Source organism: Chrysochloris asiatica, unplaced genomic scaffold (assembly GCF_000296735.1).
Source record: "Chrysochloris asiatica unplaced genomic scaffold, ChrAsi1.0 scaffold00004, whole genome shotgun sequence".
Taxonomy (NCBI): Eukaryota; Metazoa; Chordata; class Mammalia; order Afrosoricida; family Chrysochloridae; genus Chrysochloris; species Chrysochloris asiatica.
The window spans coordinates 32,412,989-32,432,553 of NW_006408522.1; the positions used below are offsets into that span (position 1 = coordinate 32,412,989).

Below are 19,565 nucleotides of genomic sequence, written 5' to 3' on the forward strand. Positions count from 1 at the left end.
ATATTGTCAGGAGGGACCAGTCTCTGGAGAAGGATTATCATGTTTGGTAAAGTGGAGGGATCTGAGAAAAAGAGGAAGACCTCCAATGAGATGGATTGGCCAAGTGGTAGCATCGATGGACTGAAGTGTGGCAACAGTAGTGAGACTGGCCCAGGATCGGGCAGTGTTTCGTTCTGCTGTGCATAATGTTGCTATGGGTCGGTACCGACTCGATGGCACCTAACAACAACAACGTTATAATTACTAATGGATTTTGCAGCTGTTTTTCCTCATCTTGAGTTGTGTCCCATCAGCAAATGAAGGTCTCAAAAACTTTACTCCATTCTTGTCATCATGACTGATTCTATTTTGAGGAGGCAGCTCTTCATCAGTCATATTTTGAGTGCTTTCCAACCTGAGGGCTCATCTTCAGGTACTATATCCGAAAATGTTCTTCTGCTTTTCATAAGGTTTTCAACGTCTGGTACTATACCTGCAAAGTTCTGCCACTAATCACAAGGTTTTCGGTGGTTAAGGACGCTGAAGAAGTCTGCCTCTCCTTCTTCCATGTCTGTCTTAGTCTGAAATCTCCGCTGAAACCTGTCCACTACAGGTGACCTTGCTAGTATTTAAAATACTGATGGCATAGCTTCCAGGATCACAGCAACATGCAAGCCACTATAGTACTACAAATTAAGAGATGAGTGGTGGCTCTATTAACATGGTAGTGGTAGTATGCCATGGAGTCAGTTCCAACTCATAGCAACGCTGCACAGGATTTCTGAGGCTGTAAATCCTTACGGGAGCAGAAAGCCTCATCTTTCTCCCATGGAATGGCTAGTAGTTTCAAACTGCTGACCTTGAGGTTAGCAGGCCGACTCATAACCACTATGTTACCAGAGTTCCTTCTGTGTTAATATACTAGAGAGAAAATAGTGAAAAGAATCAGGTACAGTTACTGCTCCTAAGGAGTTTAGCATATTACATATGCACAGTGTTGTATTATATTTTGTGGATGCAATCTCCCGGTGTGGTGCATAGGATAAGCACTGGACTGCGAACCAAAATGTCAGTGGTTCAAATCCACCAGCTGCTCCTTGGAAACCCTGAGGAGTTGGAATTGACTCAAGAGTGCTCAACAGCAATAACAATATCTTTAAATGACTGTAATCGTGGTAATAATAAGTAGGTAAGCAAGAATTTTCCTATTGCAAGTCTGCAGTAATTTGCATCAACACTGACATCCATGATAATTTTTTCCCCTTTATTCAAACATGGAAAACATTGCTCTCCAGAGTATATGTAATATTTCCTTCATTTTTTTTTTTTTTTTCACAAAAATCTTAACCCCTACTATTGTGACAGAAACTGGGCTAGATGCCTCAGGTACAAAGATGACAAAAACTGCTGTGATCTCCGCCCTCATGGACAATCTCCTGGTCAGAGGAGGTTTTTCTGAGGAGGTGACTTTAAAGGTGAGATCTTAACAATGAAAAGGAGGAAAATAGCTAGTTAAGCCTTTTTTTATAATAAAGGACAAAGAAAGGTAAATTGCATGTGGCTTTCCTCCAATCCCTACAGCCACCATTCCCTATACTGTCATCTCTCTTGAATGCAGACAATCTAGCACTTAGCAAATACTTACTGAAAAATTTCTTTCTATGTGCCTGCTATTGTGCTAAGTTCTCTAGGGTAAAAATGAAAACTCCAACTCAGTCTTAAAAGACATACAAAAAAAATTCAAACTCCACCACACAAATTTTCACATGCCTTTATTTTTTTCAAAGAAATTCACCTAATTCCCAAATGTGCATACATAAGTAACAAAAGAAATTTGTTTGTGTTCCAAGTTTTACAGACAAAGAACTTCATTTTTCTGCTCTGTCACTATCTATACTGCCAGTTCTCATAGGAATACACATGACTTTGTCATCAGGAAGACGTGGATTCAAATCTTGTCCTACCAGGACTAACCTTTATGAAGTTCTCCAAGCTTTATTCAGTTTGCTCACTGGTAAACTGGGGCGAACAATACTTCAGGTACCAAGATATTGACAGCATTAGGTAACATTACTGAAAGCAGAAGTAGATATGAGTAGTTCATACACTAGAGCCAGACAGATCTGGGTCCAAAATTATTTGTTGTTGTTGTTGTCAGGTGCTGAGTCTGTAGCGACCCTATGCACAGCAGAGCGAAACAATGTCCAATCCTGGGCCAACCTCACTACTGCTGCCACGCTTGAGTCCACTGATGCTGCCACTTGGCCAATCCATCTCATTGAGGGTCTTCCTCTTTTTCTCTGACCCTCCACCTTACCAAACATGATATCCTTCTCCAGTGACTGGTCCCTCCTAACAATATGTCCAAAGTATGAGAGACAAAATTTAGCCATCTCAGCCTCCAAGGAGCACTCTGGCTGCACTTCTTCCAAAACGGATCTGTTGGCTCTTTTGGCGGCCCATGCCACTTTCAATATTCTCCTCCAACACCGTAACTTAAAAGCGTCTTCCAAGTGCCACTAAATTGGTGGGTTCATAATTAAGACTCTGGAACTTAACAACAATGCTAATTATTGGCTAAAGGAGTCCTGGTGGTATATGGTTAAAGCACTCAATTGGTAACAAAAAAAAGTCTGCAGTTTGCTTTGCCAGATAAAGATGTAGCAGACTGCTTCCACAAAGACTAGACACTCTGTGGGGCAGTTCTATGGAGTCGGAATCTACTTGACAGGAATGAGTTTGGATTTTTGCTTTGTTTTGTTTTTTGCTTTATTCATTAGGTAAGGAGCCTTAGCGTCACAATGGTTAGGAGCTCACTGCAAAACCAAAGGACAGTGGTTCAAATCTACCTGGTGATCTGCTGATTATAGATTTCAACCTGGGAAATCCTGTAAGGTAATTCTACTGTGTCATATAGCGTCATGTGAGTAAAGGGTAAACAAAAAAGAGGAAGACTCCCAATGAGCTGGATTGACACAGTGGCTGCAACAATGGGCTCAAACAATTGTAAGAATGGTGTAGGACGTGGCAGTATTTCTTTTGTCCCTATGTCACAGTGACATAGGGTCACTGTGAGTGAGAACTGACTCCACAGCATCTAACAACAACAACGAGTTGGAATTGATACCATGTGACAATAATTATTAATTAGACGTCCCCGGATAACACAAAGCACTTGAGTACTAGTCAAAAGGTTGGCAGTTCAAACTCACCTAATGGCACCTAGAAACACAGGCCTGGCTACTTGCCTTCAGAAAGATTACATCGCTGAAAACACTACGGAGTAGCTCTATTCTACATACACACGGAATCACCATAATCAACTCAGCAACGGTAAAAAAAACAATTATTATCTTTGTGGTCCCAAGAGTTACTTAGCATTCTGAGTTCAGATAAATGTGCAAAATGAAGTCAAAGGAATTTTCAGGATTACATGAGATAATGCATCTGAACAATAACTAGTCCTTAACCTTCCTCCACATATAGCCCTAGTTCAACAAGGCCTTTTTCAAGTTTCCATCTAGTGCATAAGAAATGAAGCACCCGCTCACTCATTTCTTAATTCAACAAAATTTGCTCAGCATTTATGTGTCAAACGCTGTGGATTTGGATCAGTTGGCAAAACTCGGTTTGAAACAGTACAAATGCGAAAATGAGAGAAAGTGCTTCTCTGCTTCGGCAACTTGACCTTACACCCTGCCCCAGTACTCCCACCACACAGGAAGGTGGGGCCACTCGGGGTCTGCATTCAGTTTCTCAGCCTACGCCCAGTCCTTACCTTATCCTTAGGCCCATCAGGCACCACGCTCCAGTACAAGGCCACGCCCCCTAAAACACCTCAGTTCCCGCAAGCCCTGCCCCGACTCCCTCAGACTCCACCTCCAGGCTCTGGTTTAGGCCCTGTAATCGCTCAGTAGTTCCCACGCCGGGCGGTACAGTACCTGAAGGCCACTCCGCTTGTTCCAGGTGAAGATGGACCCTGGGTACCCGCTCAGAGCCAAGAGAAGTTCGTGGATCATTCCTACGGCGGACCTCGAGTCCCTAGATATGTCACCCTCTCCTCCAGAGCCTCTCCAGGCGAGCACGGAGGTGACTACTCGATGTGCGCACAGGCCCCTGGGAGTGACAGTTCGTCCTTATTCAACCCCGCCAAAACAACTGCATTTGGAAAGGATGGGAAGCGGGGAAGAGGTCGGCGCACCGCGTCCCGGAAGTGCGCCGGATACGGTTAATTTTAGTAGCTCGCTCCAGCCAGGGCTCAGAAGAAAACCGAGGCTTGGGAACTGTTTTTGCGCATGCGCTCTTTGTGCCCCGAGTCGCCTCTCCGGACTTCCGGTTTGGGAACTGAACTGGCAGGCTAGGGAGCTGGGGCAGGTGGGGCGCGACCCGGAGTCGGTGAGGCTGGTTCGGGGGCAAGGATGTGAGTGGGAAGAGGGACTGCGCAAGAGGGAGCCTCTCCCAGGGGTGTGCTAAAGGGTGTTCTCAGGGCGTCTTTGCCCGGTCGGAGGCCTCAGCTACGCTTTGCACTGCGACTCCGAGAGTGACCCGGCCGGAGGGAGAGAAGACAAAGAGGCCCGAACCCCGTACCCGCTGTTCCCTGAGCTGAGCTCCGTCCTGGCAAACCCCGCAGCGCTCGGAGCCTCTGGCCAGCACCCAAGCTCATCTGCAGGAGACCCATTACTGCTGTCCCCTCGAATTCCCTACCAACTCACTAATTGTCCCCCAAGCCCACCCCGGCCTCGCTTCAGGAATCGAAGCCAGCTTCTCCCGATGCGCTTGATTTCCCTTCAGTAGCTTTCTTGTCCTTGCTGAACGGTTACTTCTGCTTTGAGGGAAAGACAAGGAGCCGACATTTAGTAATTGATTTCTGTCTGGGGTGAGAATTAGTTGTGAAGCCGGAGGGGACGGGGCTAATGGAGAGGATCCCGGGAAGGACTGCGGAGGTTCTGGGGGAGATCCACGTGTGATCCACCGGACTGAGTTTTTGTTGTTGCTTTTAGCAGGATGGTGATTTGTCTTTAGGTCCTCTTGAACTGCAGGTCACCCATATGGTTTCAACTCACTTTGTAGCATTGGTCAGGGGCGCTCCTTGGGGTAGGATTTGGGGATGTGGGAGAGGAGCAGACACAATACTTTCTCTTTTCTGTTGCTTCCCGGGGTTTGCCCTGAAAGTCGCCCAGAAATGCAGCTTTCAAAAGGGCTCTCCTTCATGCTCAGTCTTGGTTTGCTGCCCTGAAGATGGTGCTACCTCAGATGGCTATTTGGAGCATCTGGGAAGCCAGACCAGCCCTGGCAAGACTTTTGACATATGAGTATATTCCTTCTGATAGTGCCATCTCTCTCTGCCCTAGGAAGACACTCTTCTTACAGATACACTCATCTCCAAGGACATGGGAAGCTATGTGTAAGTCCTGGAACCCAGCCCCTTAAGCAGAAGGAAGCTGCTTTCTGCTGTGAATGATGGCCAAACCCAGTCTCAGAGGGGATGGCCCTAGCTCTGAGACCTTCCGACAGCGCTTCCGGAGATTCCATTACCAGGAGGTGGCTGGGCCCCGGGAGGCTTTCAGTCAACTCTGGGAACTTTGCTGCCGGTGGCTAAGACCGGAGGTGCACACCAAGGAGCAAATTGTAGAGTTGTTGGTGCTAGAACAGTTCCTAACCGTCTTACCTGGGGAGATCCAGAATTGGATACAGGAACAATGTCCAGAAAGTGGAGAGGAGGCAGTGGCTCTGGTGGAAGATTTAGGAAGAGAGCCTGGAAGACCTGCAAGTTCGGTGAGAAAGGTGGGGAGCTCAGAAATGTGCAGTTGGAAAGGGGCAAGGGTGAAGGCCCAGATTAAGGTTTAAAGAGAAGCACAGTGTATCTTTATAATTCTGGCATAATGCATTATTCTTAACTTCTCAACCAGCAAGAAAGGGGAATTGTTTTTAGCCTGTAGTTGGGTTTACAGTTTTGATCACTTCCTTCTGTAGTTTCAGCTGCTCCAAACTAAGAGTAATGGAATTACTTGTTTGTTAAAACCCCGACCACTACAACTTCAAACGTATTCCAGAAGGAAGAGCTCTTTTGGGGTATTAATTAATCTCCTCTGGGAGTGCCCCCCATTATGACTTTGCAGTGACAATTAATGGGGGTTGTTTCTAGGTCACAGTCTCTGTGAAGGGGCAGGAAGTGCGCTTGGAGAAGATGACACCCCTGAAATCATCACGAGAGTTTTTAAGTGTTCGGCAGGAGTCAGTGGAACCCCAGCCCAGGGGTGTACCCAAGAAAGAGAGGGCAAGAAGCCCTGACCTGGGACCACAGGAGCAGATGAACCCAAAGGAGAAGCTCAGACCTTTTCAAAGGAGCGGTGAGGAGTAGATTCATGTGGGTAGACAGGTGTCATTCTAAAATGGGAACTAGGGTTGGGAATAGTGAGTTGGAAAGGGATTTCAGAAATTAGGAGAAAACAATGTGCAGTTGTTGGGACCCTCCGGAAGACAAGTAGTTTAGCTCTCCTGCCTACAGTAAGTATTTTTATATTTACACTTTTGATAGGTGCACTAGAGGATGGCATCGTACTTTTTATCAGAACTTGAACTTACTTTGTTTCCTCTTGGTAATGATAATAATAGATACATTTTTTGGATAAAAGTGCTTTCCTATACTTGATATGGCACATCATCCTTCTCTGAATGAAATTATTTTTAAAGCTTTTGCCCAGAAACTCTATTCTTCAGACTTAAGTTTTTATTGATGCTCTTTAAATGTTAATTGTGGAAAATGAAATTATATATATATATATTAATCCAGTGAGACCTGATAGGTAGAGAGCAAAGTAGGAGCTTTTATTTCATAATTTTGCTTCATTTTCTTTCAATGTAATCTGATTTATTATTACTTGATCATTTTTATTTACCTGTCAATTTCCAGGACTTTTACAGCTTTTCCTATTGCCTTTGTGCCTCCTTGCTTTTTCTTGAAGTTGATAAGTAGAACTTGTTTTTCTTCTTGAACTCTATTGAACTCGATTTTGTAAGGTTCCCCCCCCCCTTTGATCATATTTCTTTCACTTGTGGAGCTTGTTTTGAATTCTGATCTTATCATCCAAGATTTTAGCCTTCTGAGCCAGTTTCGAAATGGTAACTTTATTTAGTCATCCAGATCAAATCCCTGAAACACACACATAGACTTGCAGAATTGTTTCAGTGGGTGGTTTTTGAACACCTGCTGTGTTCACCATCTTGCAGGGTACTTGAGCTTATAGTGTGATTGTGAACACAATAGCCTATATGACGAACTGAACTGTGTGAGGGACCTTCAGATAGTTTATGGGAAAATTCTATTTTAATTGCATTTTCCCACAAACTTTTTGAAGTCCCCTCATATTGGAGCAATACCAGACAACGATTTGTGGCTCAATTGTGTGAGTGCAATAGGGGTTTGACAGTGAGAGAACAGGGAGGGTTGGTATAGGGTCTCAGAGACATTGATAAATATAACTTCATGAAGGATGAATGAAATTTGGATAGGAGACAAAGAGCTAAAGAAAAAGCACAAAGTAGTAAAAAAGTTAGCTGTGTTCTGCAGAGAACAGTCTGATATGAATGTAGAGTAAATGGGAGGCGTGAAAGTCTTTAAAAGTACCAGTGGAAGGCAGCGGGGATAGATTGGGTATGGTAAGGTTTATAGAGTTATTTATTGAAGGTTTTGAGCGAGAAGTGATAATGATGTGGTGACAATATATGAATGCTTTGTTTTATTGCACTTTGCTGTATTGTGCTTTGCAGATATTGCATTTTTTACAAACTGAAGGTATGTGGCAACCCTGCGTCAAGCAAGTCTATTTGTGCTGTTTTTCCAACAGGTTATTTTACTTTAAGGAGCTCTGGTAGCATAGTGGTTACGAATTGAGCTGTGAACTGCAAGGTCAGCAGTTCGAAACTACCAGCTGCTCCGCGGGAGAAAGATGAGGCTTTCTGCTCCAGTAAACATTAACAGCCTTGGAAACCCTATGCAGGGTCGCTATGAGTCGGAACCGACTCCACGACACATAACAACAACAACATATTTACTTTGGTCACATTTTGGTAATTTTCACAATATTTCATTATGCTGTTGCGCACTTAATAGACCATGTAGAGTATAAACAAAACTTTTATGTGCATTGGGAAACCAGAAAATCCATTGTGACTCACTTTATTCCAACATTGGCTTTATTGGAGTTGTCTAGAACCAAACCTGCACTGTCTCTGAGGTATGCCTGTACACTTTTCTGGCAGCAGGATAGCATGTGAACTGAGGAAAGTAAGAGCCTAGAGTAAGGTATATAACAGCAATGACTCCTGCAGTTATCTAGGTTTGAGGAGCTAAGTAGTTTGGATTTGTGTGATTGCAATAAGGAGGAACAACTAAGGGAAACCCCTTTAGAACTTGGTAATTGACTGAATGTCAAGAAACCGGATGCAATGAAGGCAGACACCCCTCCCTGTATTAAAATCACTGAGATGAATTTCTAGCCCCAAGTGAAGAACTATGGGAGATAGGAAATAGCTGTTTCCAGCAGTTTCTACTTACAGTGGTCAGGAAAGTTATGGAGCAACTTAGAATAGGATTATTTGTTCTGAGCACACAACAGAACCTTTTCCTCTCATCACCCTGCTCTGGAAAATAAAATCTTTCTCATATTTTGCAGTTTCCAGTATCTTCCTCCTCTTTCCTCAACCCATTGAACTTTCTGAAAACATTTCCCTAAACACTTTCCTAATAATCCTTTGGATACTTAAAAGCGGACTAAACTCAAGAGATTTTTAAAAAATAATCAGTTCAACTATTATATCCTTTGTTTGCTCCCTTGCAAGCAGGATTTCCATTTCCTAAATCTGGTGGTGTGGTCTCCAGGCTGGAGCAAGGAGACCCACAGATCCCAGATCTGCTGGGCTCCACGGAGAGGGGACTCCCAAGAGGCAGTCACACTGGAGACAGACGAATACCTGCTGATCTGTTACCATCCAGAAGAGAGAGAAGCAGCTGGGTAGAACAGGATCACTGGGGCTTTGAGGATGAGAAGGTGGCAGGTATTCACTGGGGCTATGAAGAGACCAGAACCCTCCTTGCAATTCTTAGTCAGACTGAGTTTTATGAGGCTCTCCGAAATTGTCATAGAAATAGCCAAGTGTATGGGGCAGTGGCTGAGCGGCTCCGGGAGTATGGTTTCTTCCGGACCCTGGAACAATGTCGGACCAAGTTCAAAGGTCTCCAGAAGACCTATCGGAAAGTCAAGAGTGGCCACCCACCTGAGACCTGCCCCTTTTTTGAAGAGATGGAAGCTCTCATGAGTGCCCAGGTCATTGCTCTGCCCAGTAGTGGCCTGGAAGAGGCAGCCTCTTGCTCTGGTCTGGTGGGCAGTGATGCTGAGACTGAGGAGCCAGGACAAGAGGACAGGCAACCTGATGGGGAAACAGAAGAGGCCATTGCTGAGAAGTCTGACAGCGATGAGATGGCCCCAGAGGCCACCCCCCAAGACTCTGATAATTCATCTGCACCAGTCCTATTCCGAAACCCAAGTGGTAAGAGGCTTTTCTTCTTGGTTTGGGGACTAGACTTAAGGGATGAGACTGGATGTAGATTTAGGAGACTTAATATCACCTGCCAGCTTTGCAACTTAAATAGGGAACAAAAAGGTACTTCTAAGTTCTGTGTATTACATTCTCCTTTATGGGGAAACACAATAGAAGGAAGGGAATACATAAGAGATTTTTGAAAGAAATACCCTCACAAAATTTAAGAGAGCCCTGAAAAGGAATGTTGTTCCTTTCTTAAAATTTTTTTTTAGATTACGAAATGATTGCAGGCTCATTGAGAAAAACTTGTCACTATACACCCACTCCTCACTGACAGGGTTAGCTTCCAAAGACCAGGGTGTTATGTGAAAATGGAGAAATTTATTTTTCCTGTTTTCAGACCATCATTTGTCTGATTTTTTTATTTATTTAGAAAATATGATCATAGAAATAGTAACAGATTTACTGATGTGCTCATCACTGTGACGAGTCCAGGTATGGATTACTCCTCTCAAGAGAAGGAAGCTTCAAGGAGACAAAGCTGGAAAATCTGAGCTGTGTGACTCGAGGCCCACAGCTTAACCACTTCACCTTCCTCCTGTGCGGGTCAGAGCATCCCTCTCAGAATTACCTTCAGGGCTCCATTCCCACCCTGCAAGCCCTGCGTTCAAGATCCCAGAACCTGCTGTGTCCTCTGGGCTTGGCGAGTCATCAAAGCTTGGGCTGTCTGTGAGAGTGGGGACTTCAGCGCAGTTTGGTTCATTTGGGGATGCCATGAACCTTGCACACATTTCTTCCACACACCCTCTCAAATGCCTCTTTCTTATCTCCCTTCCTTCCCCATAGCAGTTTTCAGCTGCAGTGCCTCAGACTGCATAGGGGCTGGGAATCCAGAGCAGGTGCCAGCTGTTTGGTGCCAGCTGCTTGCTCCTGCGTGTCCCCCTGGAGGCTCTGGACACACAGGAGGCCAGCCCTGCAGGGATGGCCCTAGCAGGAAGTAGCATAGGGTGCAGGGCAGTTTCTAGCTGCCTGGAAACCCTCCTTGAGGGAGGGGACACTACAGCCATTTTGCCATGCCCACCCCTTCATTAATGCACAAGAATTTTGTACTGTGGTCATAAAGCAAAATGTCAGGTAATGAGATAGTCAATAAATGAGGAGTTGTTAAGTGCTGTCGAGTCAATTCTAACCCATAGTGACTCTGTATAGGGTTTCCAAGGAACAGCTGGTGAGCCTGAACCACTGACCTTGCAGTTCATATGACTTGGCAGTCTGATGCGTTAGCCCACAGTGCCACATTTTTAAGGAGAGTTGGCATTTATTGAAGGCCTTATATAAACTTCCTGCTTTATTCTCTTATTTCTCCAAATGACGTGTTCATTTTTGCTTAAATAATATCATGCAGGATTACTCAAATTGTGTTCTAAGCAGCACTAGATCTTCAAGACTTTTCACACAAAAAGGGTTCCATGGCCAACTTTGAGAAATAGAAGTTTTGGCTATTTACAATAAACATGGGCGTTTAACAGCAGTTTGGAGTCCTGGTGTGGCATTGTGGGTTAATGCACTAGACTGCAAAGTCAGTTTGAACCGCAGCATTGGCGGTTCAAGCTTACCAGCCACTCTTAGGAAACACTATACAGGGTCACTCTGGGTCAGAACCTACTTGATGTCACAAGAAGGAGCCCTGGTTATGCTGTAAGATAAGCACTGGACTGTTAACTATAAGATCAGCAGTTCAAACTTACCGGCCTCTCCACAGGAGACAGATGAAGTTTTCTGCTCCTGTAAAGTTCTACAGTGTCGGAAACCCTGTAGAGTCACTATAAGTTGGAATCAACTGCATGGCAGTGGTTAAGAAGTCCCATGGTGAGAAAGCTCATTTAGCACTTTGCTTTGAATTACTGCATATGGAACCCTTTTTAAAGTGTCACTGAGCCCTGGTGTGGCACTGTAGGATAATCACTGGATTGCTAACCACAAGATCAGTGGTTCAAATCCACCAACCACTCCTTGGAAACCCTATACAGGGTTGCTATGAGTAGGACTGACTTAGTGGCACCTAACAGCAAAAAAAAAAATGTTGATGTAATTTGTTCAACCCAGGAGGCTTTTTTTTTTTTTAAACTTTTTACTGTGAATTGAGTGAAGGTCTACGGAGTAGATCATGAGTTTTCCAGTCAACAAATGATACTTGGTTTCATCTCAATGATTGCAGTCCCCTCAGTATATATAACTACAGTTACCCCACTTCTTCCCTGTGGTTCCTATTTCCATTCCACCCTCCTTCCCAACCCTTCTCAACTTTGTCCTTGAGTAAATGTTGCCCTTTTGATCTTGAAGGGTTCCATGGTGAAAAGATCTCACTAGTGTTGTTGTTACCCCCTATATACCTATCTACCACTTGGCTGAAAATTGGGCTATTATGGTAAGTTTTGTAACAGACCTGAAGAGTAGCTGAGGACCATAGTCTCAGTTTCTTCCAGTCTCTTTCTAACTAGTAAACCTAGTCTTTTTTTTATAATTTTGAGTTTTGTTCCACGGTTTCTCCATTCTATCTGGGACCTTCTAATGTGATTCCTTTCAGAGCAGTGGATAATGGTAGCCAGGCACCCTCTAGTTGTTTTGGTCTCAGAGTCATGGAGACTGATGTTCACATGTTCCATTAGTCCATTGGACTAATTGATTCTAAGCAGCTTCAATTTTAATCTTCTTTTAGTAGGTTTTTTAAAAAACGGCTTTTTAAAATATATATAATTCATATAAATACAGTTCACCCATTTAAAGTATATGAGGACACTGTAAAATATTCATGGAAAAAATCCATTATCTTTTAATTCCATTTTCCACAAACTTTTATAAGCCACCTCATATAATCCAGTGGTGTTTAGTATATTTACAAAGTTGTACAATCATCATAACAGTCAATTTTAGAATATTTTTATCATCTCAAAAAGAAACCCCTTGGTTCTAGCCAGGCTGTTTCCCTATTCTCTCGCATCCCTACCCACAAACTTTAATCAGCTGGTGTTGAATTGACTTTTACTAATGATGAGCTCGTGTGTGTCGGTAGGACTGTGCTCCGCACGGCTTTCTGTGACTGGCTTTTTGGAGGTAGACCACCAGGCCTTTTCTTCAAAGGCATCTGTGTGGACTCAAACTTCTAACCTTTCCATTAGCAGTGAAGTATGTTAACTGTACCACTCAGAAACTCCCTTTCCTAGCCCTGAGTAACCATTGTTGTTAAGTGCCATCGAGTTGGTTCCAACCCATAGCAACCATCTCTAGGGTTTCCAAGTAATCACTAATCTACTTAATATTTCTATAGATTTCCCTCTCCTGGCCTTTGCATGTGAATGCAGTCATATCCTATGTGTCCTTTTGTAACTTTTTTACTTAGCATAAGTGTTTTCAAGATTCATCAATGTTGTAGCATGTATCTTCATTTCTTTTTATGGTCAAATAATGCATTGTATAAAGAGCTCTGGTGGCATACTGTATAAGCACTAGACTGCTAAACACAAGGCTGGCAGTTCAAATTCACCAGCCATTCCCGGGAGTAAGATGAGGATTTCTGCCCCTGTAAAGATTTATAGCCTCGGGAACAATATACAGGGTCACTATGAGTCTGAATTAACTCTATGGCAATAGGGCAGCCTACGGATATACACTTTATTTATCCATTTATCCATTGACATCTGGGTTGTATCCAGAGTCAAGAGGTTTTGATTCTAATTTTGATTACTACAAACCAACTCAGTGACCTTGGACAGTTTTTTCTCAACTGTAAAATGGAGGTTAATCATAGGACTACAACTACAACTGCAAGGTTGGCTGTTCAAGCTCATTAGCCACTCCTTGGAAACCATACCACAGGTCAGTATGGGTTAGAACTGACTTTGCAGCACTTAATAACACATTGAAGTTGTAATTCCACATGAATAGTGATCTGTTTCTTCTATTTTTTATTTCATCTACTATGTTACTTTAGTTATGTGCTAGCTGTCTTGTATTTTGTCATCTTTCATTTTCATCACTGAAATAAATGTAGATAAGGCACTTACAAACATGGGGCATAGAAAGTAATCTATAATAAAGTGCTCAAAATACCCCTGCCCCAAACCCAACAGACATGCCCCATAAGGTTTTCAAGGCTGTAATCATAATGAAAACACACAGCCACATCTTTCTCCCACGGAGTGGCTGGTGGGTTTGAAGTGCTAACTTACCTTCAGTTACTACTTTAATGCTTAACCACTGAACAACCAGGGATCTTTCAATAAATGTTGGTTGTTTTTACACCCTTTCTTCACTTATCGACATGATTATGTTCCAAAGACCAGGTCTTTATGCAAAAATCAGTTTTATGTGAAAATGGAAGATAACCTGATCATTACATAACTGCCAAGCCACTGAGAATCGTGGCCCAGCCAAGCTGACACACAGCTATAACCATCACAGCCCATATCACTGTTGCCTCAGCATTCATTACTGCCAGGTGTACATAAGTGCACAACAGAGTTGGTTAGATGTTTTACTGTTGTCATAAATGAAAAATGCTATGTAACAAGATAATTGGGAAGGAGTAGATGTGTTATCATTGTTCTTTTTAAAACTTTGTCACTGCGCTTTTCTTTGTGTTCCAGTTCTTTCACATTGTCTTTTATTCTCCGTGAGAGAAAGATAATAAGAGAAGTCTAACTTCCAGCTGGCTTTCACTTGGGAGAAAGACTGTTGAAGCTCCTTTCCTTTGACCTTGTGTACCTTTAGGAAGCAGAGACTTCATCCCAAAAGCACTGCCTAAGAGTGGGGACCTGCTGCACAAGCATATGTCCAGTCTAGAGAGACTTGTACCCCTGCAGATAAGGGACATGACTATAAGTTCCCCTTTTCATACCCTACAGGTCCTTTGCCATTGCTTGGCTTGCTGTTTGAGATTATGTTAGGGATCAAGCAGCAATGTGATTCTGAAAGGCAGTTTCTTGGGAAACTGAAACCCTAGGAAGTAGAAAATGAATGGGAAGAGAAGTTAGGCTGACAGTGGTGGGTTGTGGTTCTTTTTTTCCCTGACCAGCTCTTATCTGTTAGGATTAGAACTCTAAACTACTGGAAGGATAGAAAAATGGATGGTGTGCATTTGCATCTGTGTATTTATTGATGGCTTCAGTGGAAAGCCTCTCAATATAGAAATGCAGGTCTTTGTAAAATTGCTGTAGATATAGGAAAGCAAAACATTCTACAATGAGTGTACATAACTTTTGGAAACACAATTTTATCTGTAAGTCCTAGCTTAGATCTCTTTTAATGTTGCAGATGGTAGGTCTGAGGAGTTGAGACTCTAAAGCTCTGGGTTAAGTAGTGCTAAAATTTCTCTTCTGGTGGCAGGTGTACACTGGGGCTATGAAGAGACCAAGACTTACCTTGCAATTCTTAGTGAGACTCAGTTTTATGAAGCGCTCCGAAACTGTCATCGTAACAGTCAACTGTATGGAGCAGTGGCTGAGCGATTATGGGAATATGGATTCCTTAGGACACCTGAGCAGTGTCGGACCAAGTTTAAAAGTCTACAAACCAGTTATCGGAAAGTGAAGAAAGGTCAAGCACCAGAGACCTGCCCATTCTTTGAGGAGATGGATGCTTTGGTGAGTACCCAGGTTGCTGTCCTGCCGAGTAAAGACCTGGAAGAGGAGACAGCTTCTTGCCCAATCCAAGGGACCAATGAGGCCGAAACTGAGAAGCAAGCTGAAGAGGCAGAAGAGACCTTAGAAGAAGATTCTGATGGCGATGAAGAGGATATGGAGATACCCCCAGGGGCTGTCCTAACACGTGCTCCAGTCTTATTCCAGAGCCCCAGTGGTAAGTTTTACTTAAGGTGTAAATAGCAAAGAAGAGACAATGGGATTTAGGAAAAAACGTCACATTGAGGACTAAGAGGACTAGTGTCTATATCCAGCTCTCACGGATTCTTCTTGCTATCACTTTCTTTCTTCCCTAACTTTTTCTATTAAATCAGTTCAGTGAGGGGATATAAAAGTATTTCACTATGGGTTCCTTGATTGTAGGGAGAATAATTCTAATTTTGGAGTTATGTGTATGTGAATCTGATATCTGTTAGTTTATCAGCTGAGTAACTTAGATCAAGTTACCTAACCTTTGTAAGTTTGCTTCTCTGCTAAGATCTATCTACCTTGTAGGGTTGATGTAAATGAGGAACTATGTGAAGTACTTATTTAGCACATTATTGTTGTAAGGTGCCATCAAGTTGGTTCCCATTCATAGCAACAGAAGGAAATGCTGCCTGGTCCTTAGTCATCCTCATGATTGTTGCTATGTTTGAGCCCATTGCTACAATCTCTGTGTCAGTCCATCTCGTTAAGGGTCTTCCTCTTTATTGCTGACCAAAACATTACTAATGGATGTCTGCAGCTGTTTCTTCTCGTTTTGAATTGTGCCACATTAGTAAATGAAGGTGCTGGGTTTCCAGGTAGAAATACTGCTTTAGGGAACATATCATTCTTTTGCTTAGATTTAATTCAAGAAATTTGGGATCCAGAGTTTATCAGAAGTATGTGAGTAACTGCAAATTCTCATAGGGATAAACCTAGAGGAACCTGTCAGTTGGTTCTGAGAATATTCTTCCTTTCTTTAAAAAGTTGCTTAGTAGAACACCTGGGCATTAAGGTAGTTGTTTTGGAACACTGAGTGATTATTTTTCCAAGGACAAAGAAACTTGTTTTAAAGAGACTCTTCCTAACAATATTTCTCTCTCAGAAGGCCTTTTGTTGTTTGGAAATCACTATTAGTCTATTCTGTTCTTATAGATTGGAATTTAAGGTAAAGTGACTCATAACAGCTCTTTCTAAACATGGAAGTTTCCCCAAAAAAATTCTCCCAGGCATTCCCTTCTAGTTTAGGATCCTGGCAAAGACCAGAAACTGGATAGTCTCCTGATAGGCCTGAGGTGAGGCAAAAAAGTATAGCATTAGAAATTAGCCTTCCTGTATAAATATGGTGATTGTCTTGTCCTAAATTCAGTGGGTTTTCCCTGCGCTACTGAGGATTTTCTGACGATCTGGGTATCCTGGAAGGGCTGTTGTTGTTAGTGCTGTCAAGTAGGTTTTGACTCAGAGTGACTGTAACTCTTTGCAGGAACAGAAAACTTTGTCTTTCTCCCACAGAGCAGTAGTGGGCTCGAACTGCCCACCTTGTAGTTTGTAGTCCAGTGCTTATCCTACAGCAGTTCCCCTCAACCCCCCAGAAGGGCTAGAGGCTATTAATCAGCCCTTATGTAGGAGGAGTCCTGGTATGGCGCTATGGTCTAATGCGTCAGACTGCAAAGTCGTTTGAACTGCAAGGTCGGTGGTTCAAGCTCACCAGCTGCTCCTTGGAAACCCTATACAGGGTCGCTATGGGTTGGAATCAACTCAGTGGCACTTAACAACAACAACATGTAGGAGTCCTGGTATGACGCTGTAGGATAGCACTGGACTAACCACAAGATCAGTGGTTCAAACCCAACAGCGTCTTTGACACCCTATACAGGGTTGCCATGAGTTGGAATTGACTCAACAGTACTTAACATCAACAATGTAGATGAGAGGGAGTCCCAGTGTGGCCCTGTAAGATAAGCACTGGACTGTTAGTCAAAAGATTGACAGTTCACATCCACCAGCACTTGTCAGAAACCCTATACAGGGTCTCTTTGAGTCGGAACCAATTTGATGGTACTTAACAAATAGCAATACAAATGAGAAGCAAGTGATAAGGCTACCAAGTAGACAAATAAAACATTGGAATTCTTTTTTTAAAAAGTGGAATTTTAATAGATGAGAATGATTTGGGATCCAGAGCGCCCTAATTTTTATATTGAATCCTCTAATTGCAATACTTGCTTTTCCCAGGTTTACTATGCCCTTCTACATACCACTGAGGAAATGAGTAACTTTTAATATTCTATTCTTGTATCAGGTTTCGAGGCTGGATTTGAGAATGAAAAGAATCTAAATCGGGATATTTCTGAGGAAGTACAACTGCACAGGACATTGCTTGCAAGATCTGAAAGGAAAATTCCTCGGCATCATTATCAGGGTAAAGGCAGTGCCAGTGAAAGTCGATCAGGAAGGCAGTGGGAAAAGACCCCAGAGGAGAGAAGGGAAAAACTCCCAGAGAGGAGCTTAGGGAAACTCCTAAATCACCAGAAACCTTATTTGGGGGAGAGACCCTATAAATATCTCAAATATAGCAAAAGCTTTGGTCCAAACTCCCACTTCATGCAGCAGATATCCCACCAGATGGAAAATCCTTATAAATGTGCTGACTGTGGGAAAAGTTTCAGTCGTAGTGCACGTCTTATTAGACACCGGAGGATCCACACTGGAGAGAAACCTTACAAATGTCTTGACTGTGGGAAAAGTTTCCGTGACAGTTCAAATTTCATTACTCATAGGAGAATTCACACAGGAGAAAAACCTTATCAGTGTGGTGAGTGTGGAAAATGTTTCAATCAGAGCTCAAGCCTTATAATTCACCAGCGAACTCACACAGGAGAAAAGCCCTATCAATGTGAAGAGTGTGGAAAAAGCTTCAATAACAGTTCTCATTTTAGTGCACATAGGAGGATACACACAGGAGAGAGACCCCATGTGTGTCCTGTCTGTGGAAAGAGTTTCAGTAAGAGTTCTGACTTACGTGCACATCACAGAACCCACACAGGAGAGAAACCCTATGGGTGTCATGATTGTGGCAAGTGCTTCAGTAAAAGCTCTGCCCTTAATAAGCACCGAGAAATCCATACACGAGAAAAGCTTTTGTCACAGTCAGCACCATAGTCAGCCCATGAGAATTAAAAAAGAGCCTCTATAAACATATTGTTTGTAAAGTCTTCCAATAGTGAGATCCATTCCTGTTCTGTGCCCAACTAGCTTAGGGAAATACTTTAGGACCAACACTGTTTTTTATCTTTCTACTGGATTTTGAGCCAATTTCTGATGCAATCATCTTAAAGAATGAAGGGAATTTCAGTTCCTCTCTGCCTGCTTCTAAATTCACAGATAACATCTTTTCCCTCTAAGTGCCTTTGCTGTTTCCTTGATAAATAAAGAAGATGTAGTAGTAGATCTCCTGAGTTTTATGTGAACCCTTCTATACTCATCCTGTTATTTAGCTGAATTTATGACTGGATAAACCCATCACAGAAGCATCTCAGGGCAAGGTTGTTTGAGTGAGTAGCTCTTCTTTAAATAATAATGGAAGTGCTAAAAAGAAAAGACTTTTCTTGCACATTGAAGCTTGTGCTCAGAATGACATATTTGTCACACATAGTAAGTTGTCCTAAAGAAGGAGAGTTAAATACCCATCTTGATTCTGCTCTTTGAAACATCTTGTCAAGAACCTAGGTGTTACATGTGGTGATAAAACTGGTATAAATATTGAGGTGTAAACCCCAATTTCTTAGTTTATAGAATCTGGTTTGATTTTCTTTCTGTACCATCACAATATAATTTTGTCTGTCTCTTGTGGTTCAGAAGCCAGCTGGGTGTGACAGAGAAAGCAGTTAAAGTTGCCAATAGTGAATCTTCCATATCCCACATACTCCAAACACCTAGTATAGTGTTATGCATCCTGTGGGTGCTCACTACTAACCTGCAATGAGCAAAAGTCACTACCGCATACTTGTGTACTGGGAAAACACACCACTTAGTACCAACAATCTTTATACCTTAATGTCAAGGAAGATATCTTTAGTCAGTGGATTTGCCAATCTGGCTGAAACACACACACATACTCAACTGACTATGTTTATTTTTATAAGCAGCTCTTCAAATACAAGTGTAATTACTGCTCTTAATGAAATAGTATTAAATTGCTTGAATGTTTATAGTAGTATGACAAGCACTGTAAATATGCACAAGCTAAACAGACTCTGCCCTTCTTACAACCTAAAGCAGATGACACTGACAGTGATAAGTAAGCACATATATATAGTTACAACTGTTAGAGAAATCCAGAAAGTTAGTCAGTAACACCGTAAATATTGAGGTCCA

The 19,565-nt window shown here is 42.7% G+C and overlaps 1 protein-coding gene across 1 annotated transcript; it reads left to right on the top strand.

Moving 5' to 3' along the window:
• The first annotated feature begins 5,436 nt into the window (after nucleotides 1–5,436).
• Nucleotides 5,437–18,350, top strand: ZSCAN29 (zinc finger and SCAN domain containing 29). The gene is made up of 5 exons (XM_006831722.1): nucleotides 5,437–5,754; nucleotides 6,125–6,329; nucleotides 8,824–9,528; nucleotides 14,908–15,378; nucleotides 17,491–18,350. The coding sequence occupies exons 1-5, from the start codon at nucleotides 5,437–5,439 to the stop codon at nucleotides 18,348–18,350; spliced, it is 2,559 nt and encodes an 852-aa protein (XP_006831785.1).
• The last annotated feature ends 1,215 nt before the right edge of the window (nucleotides 18,351–19,565 follow it).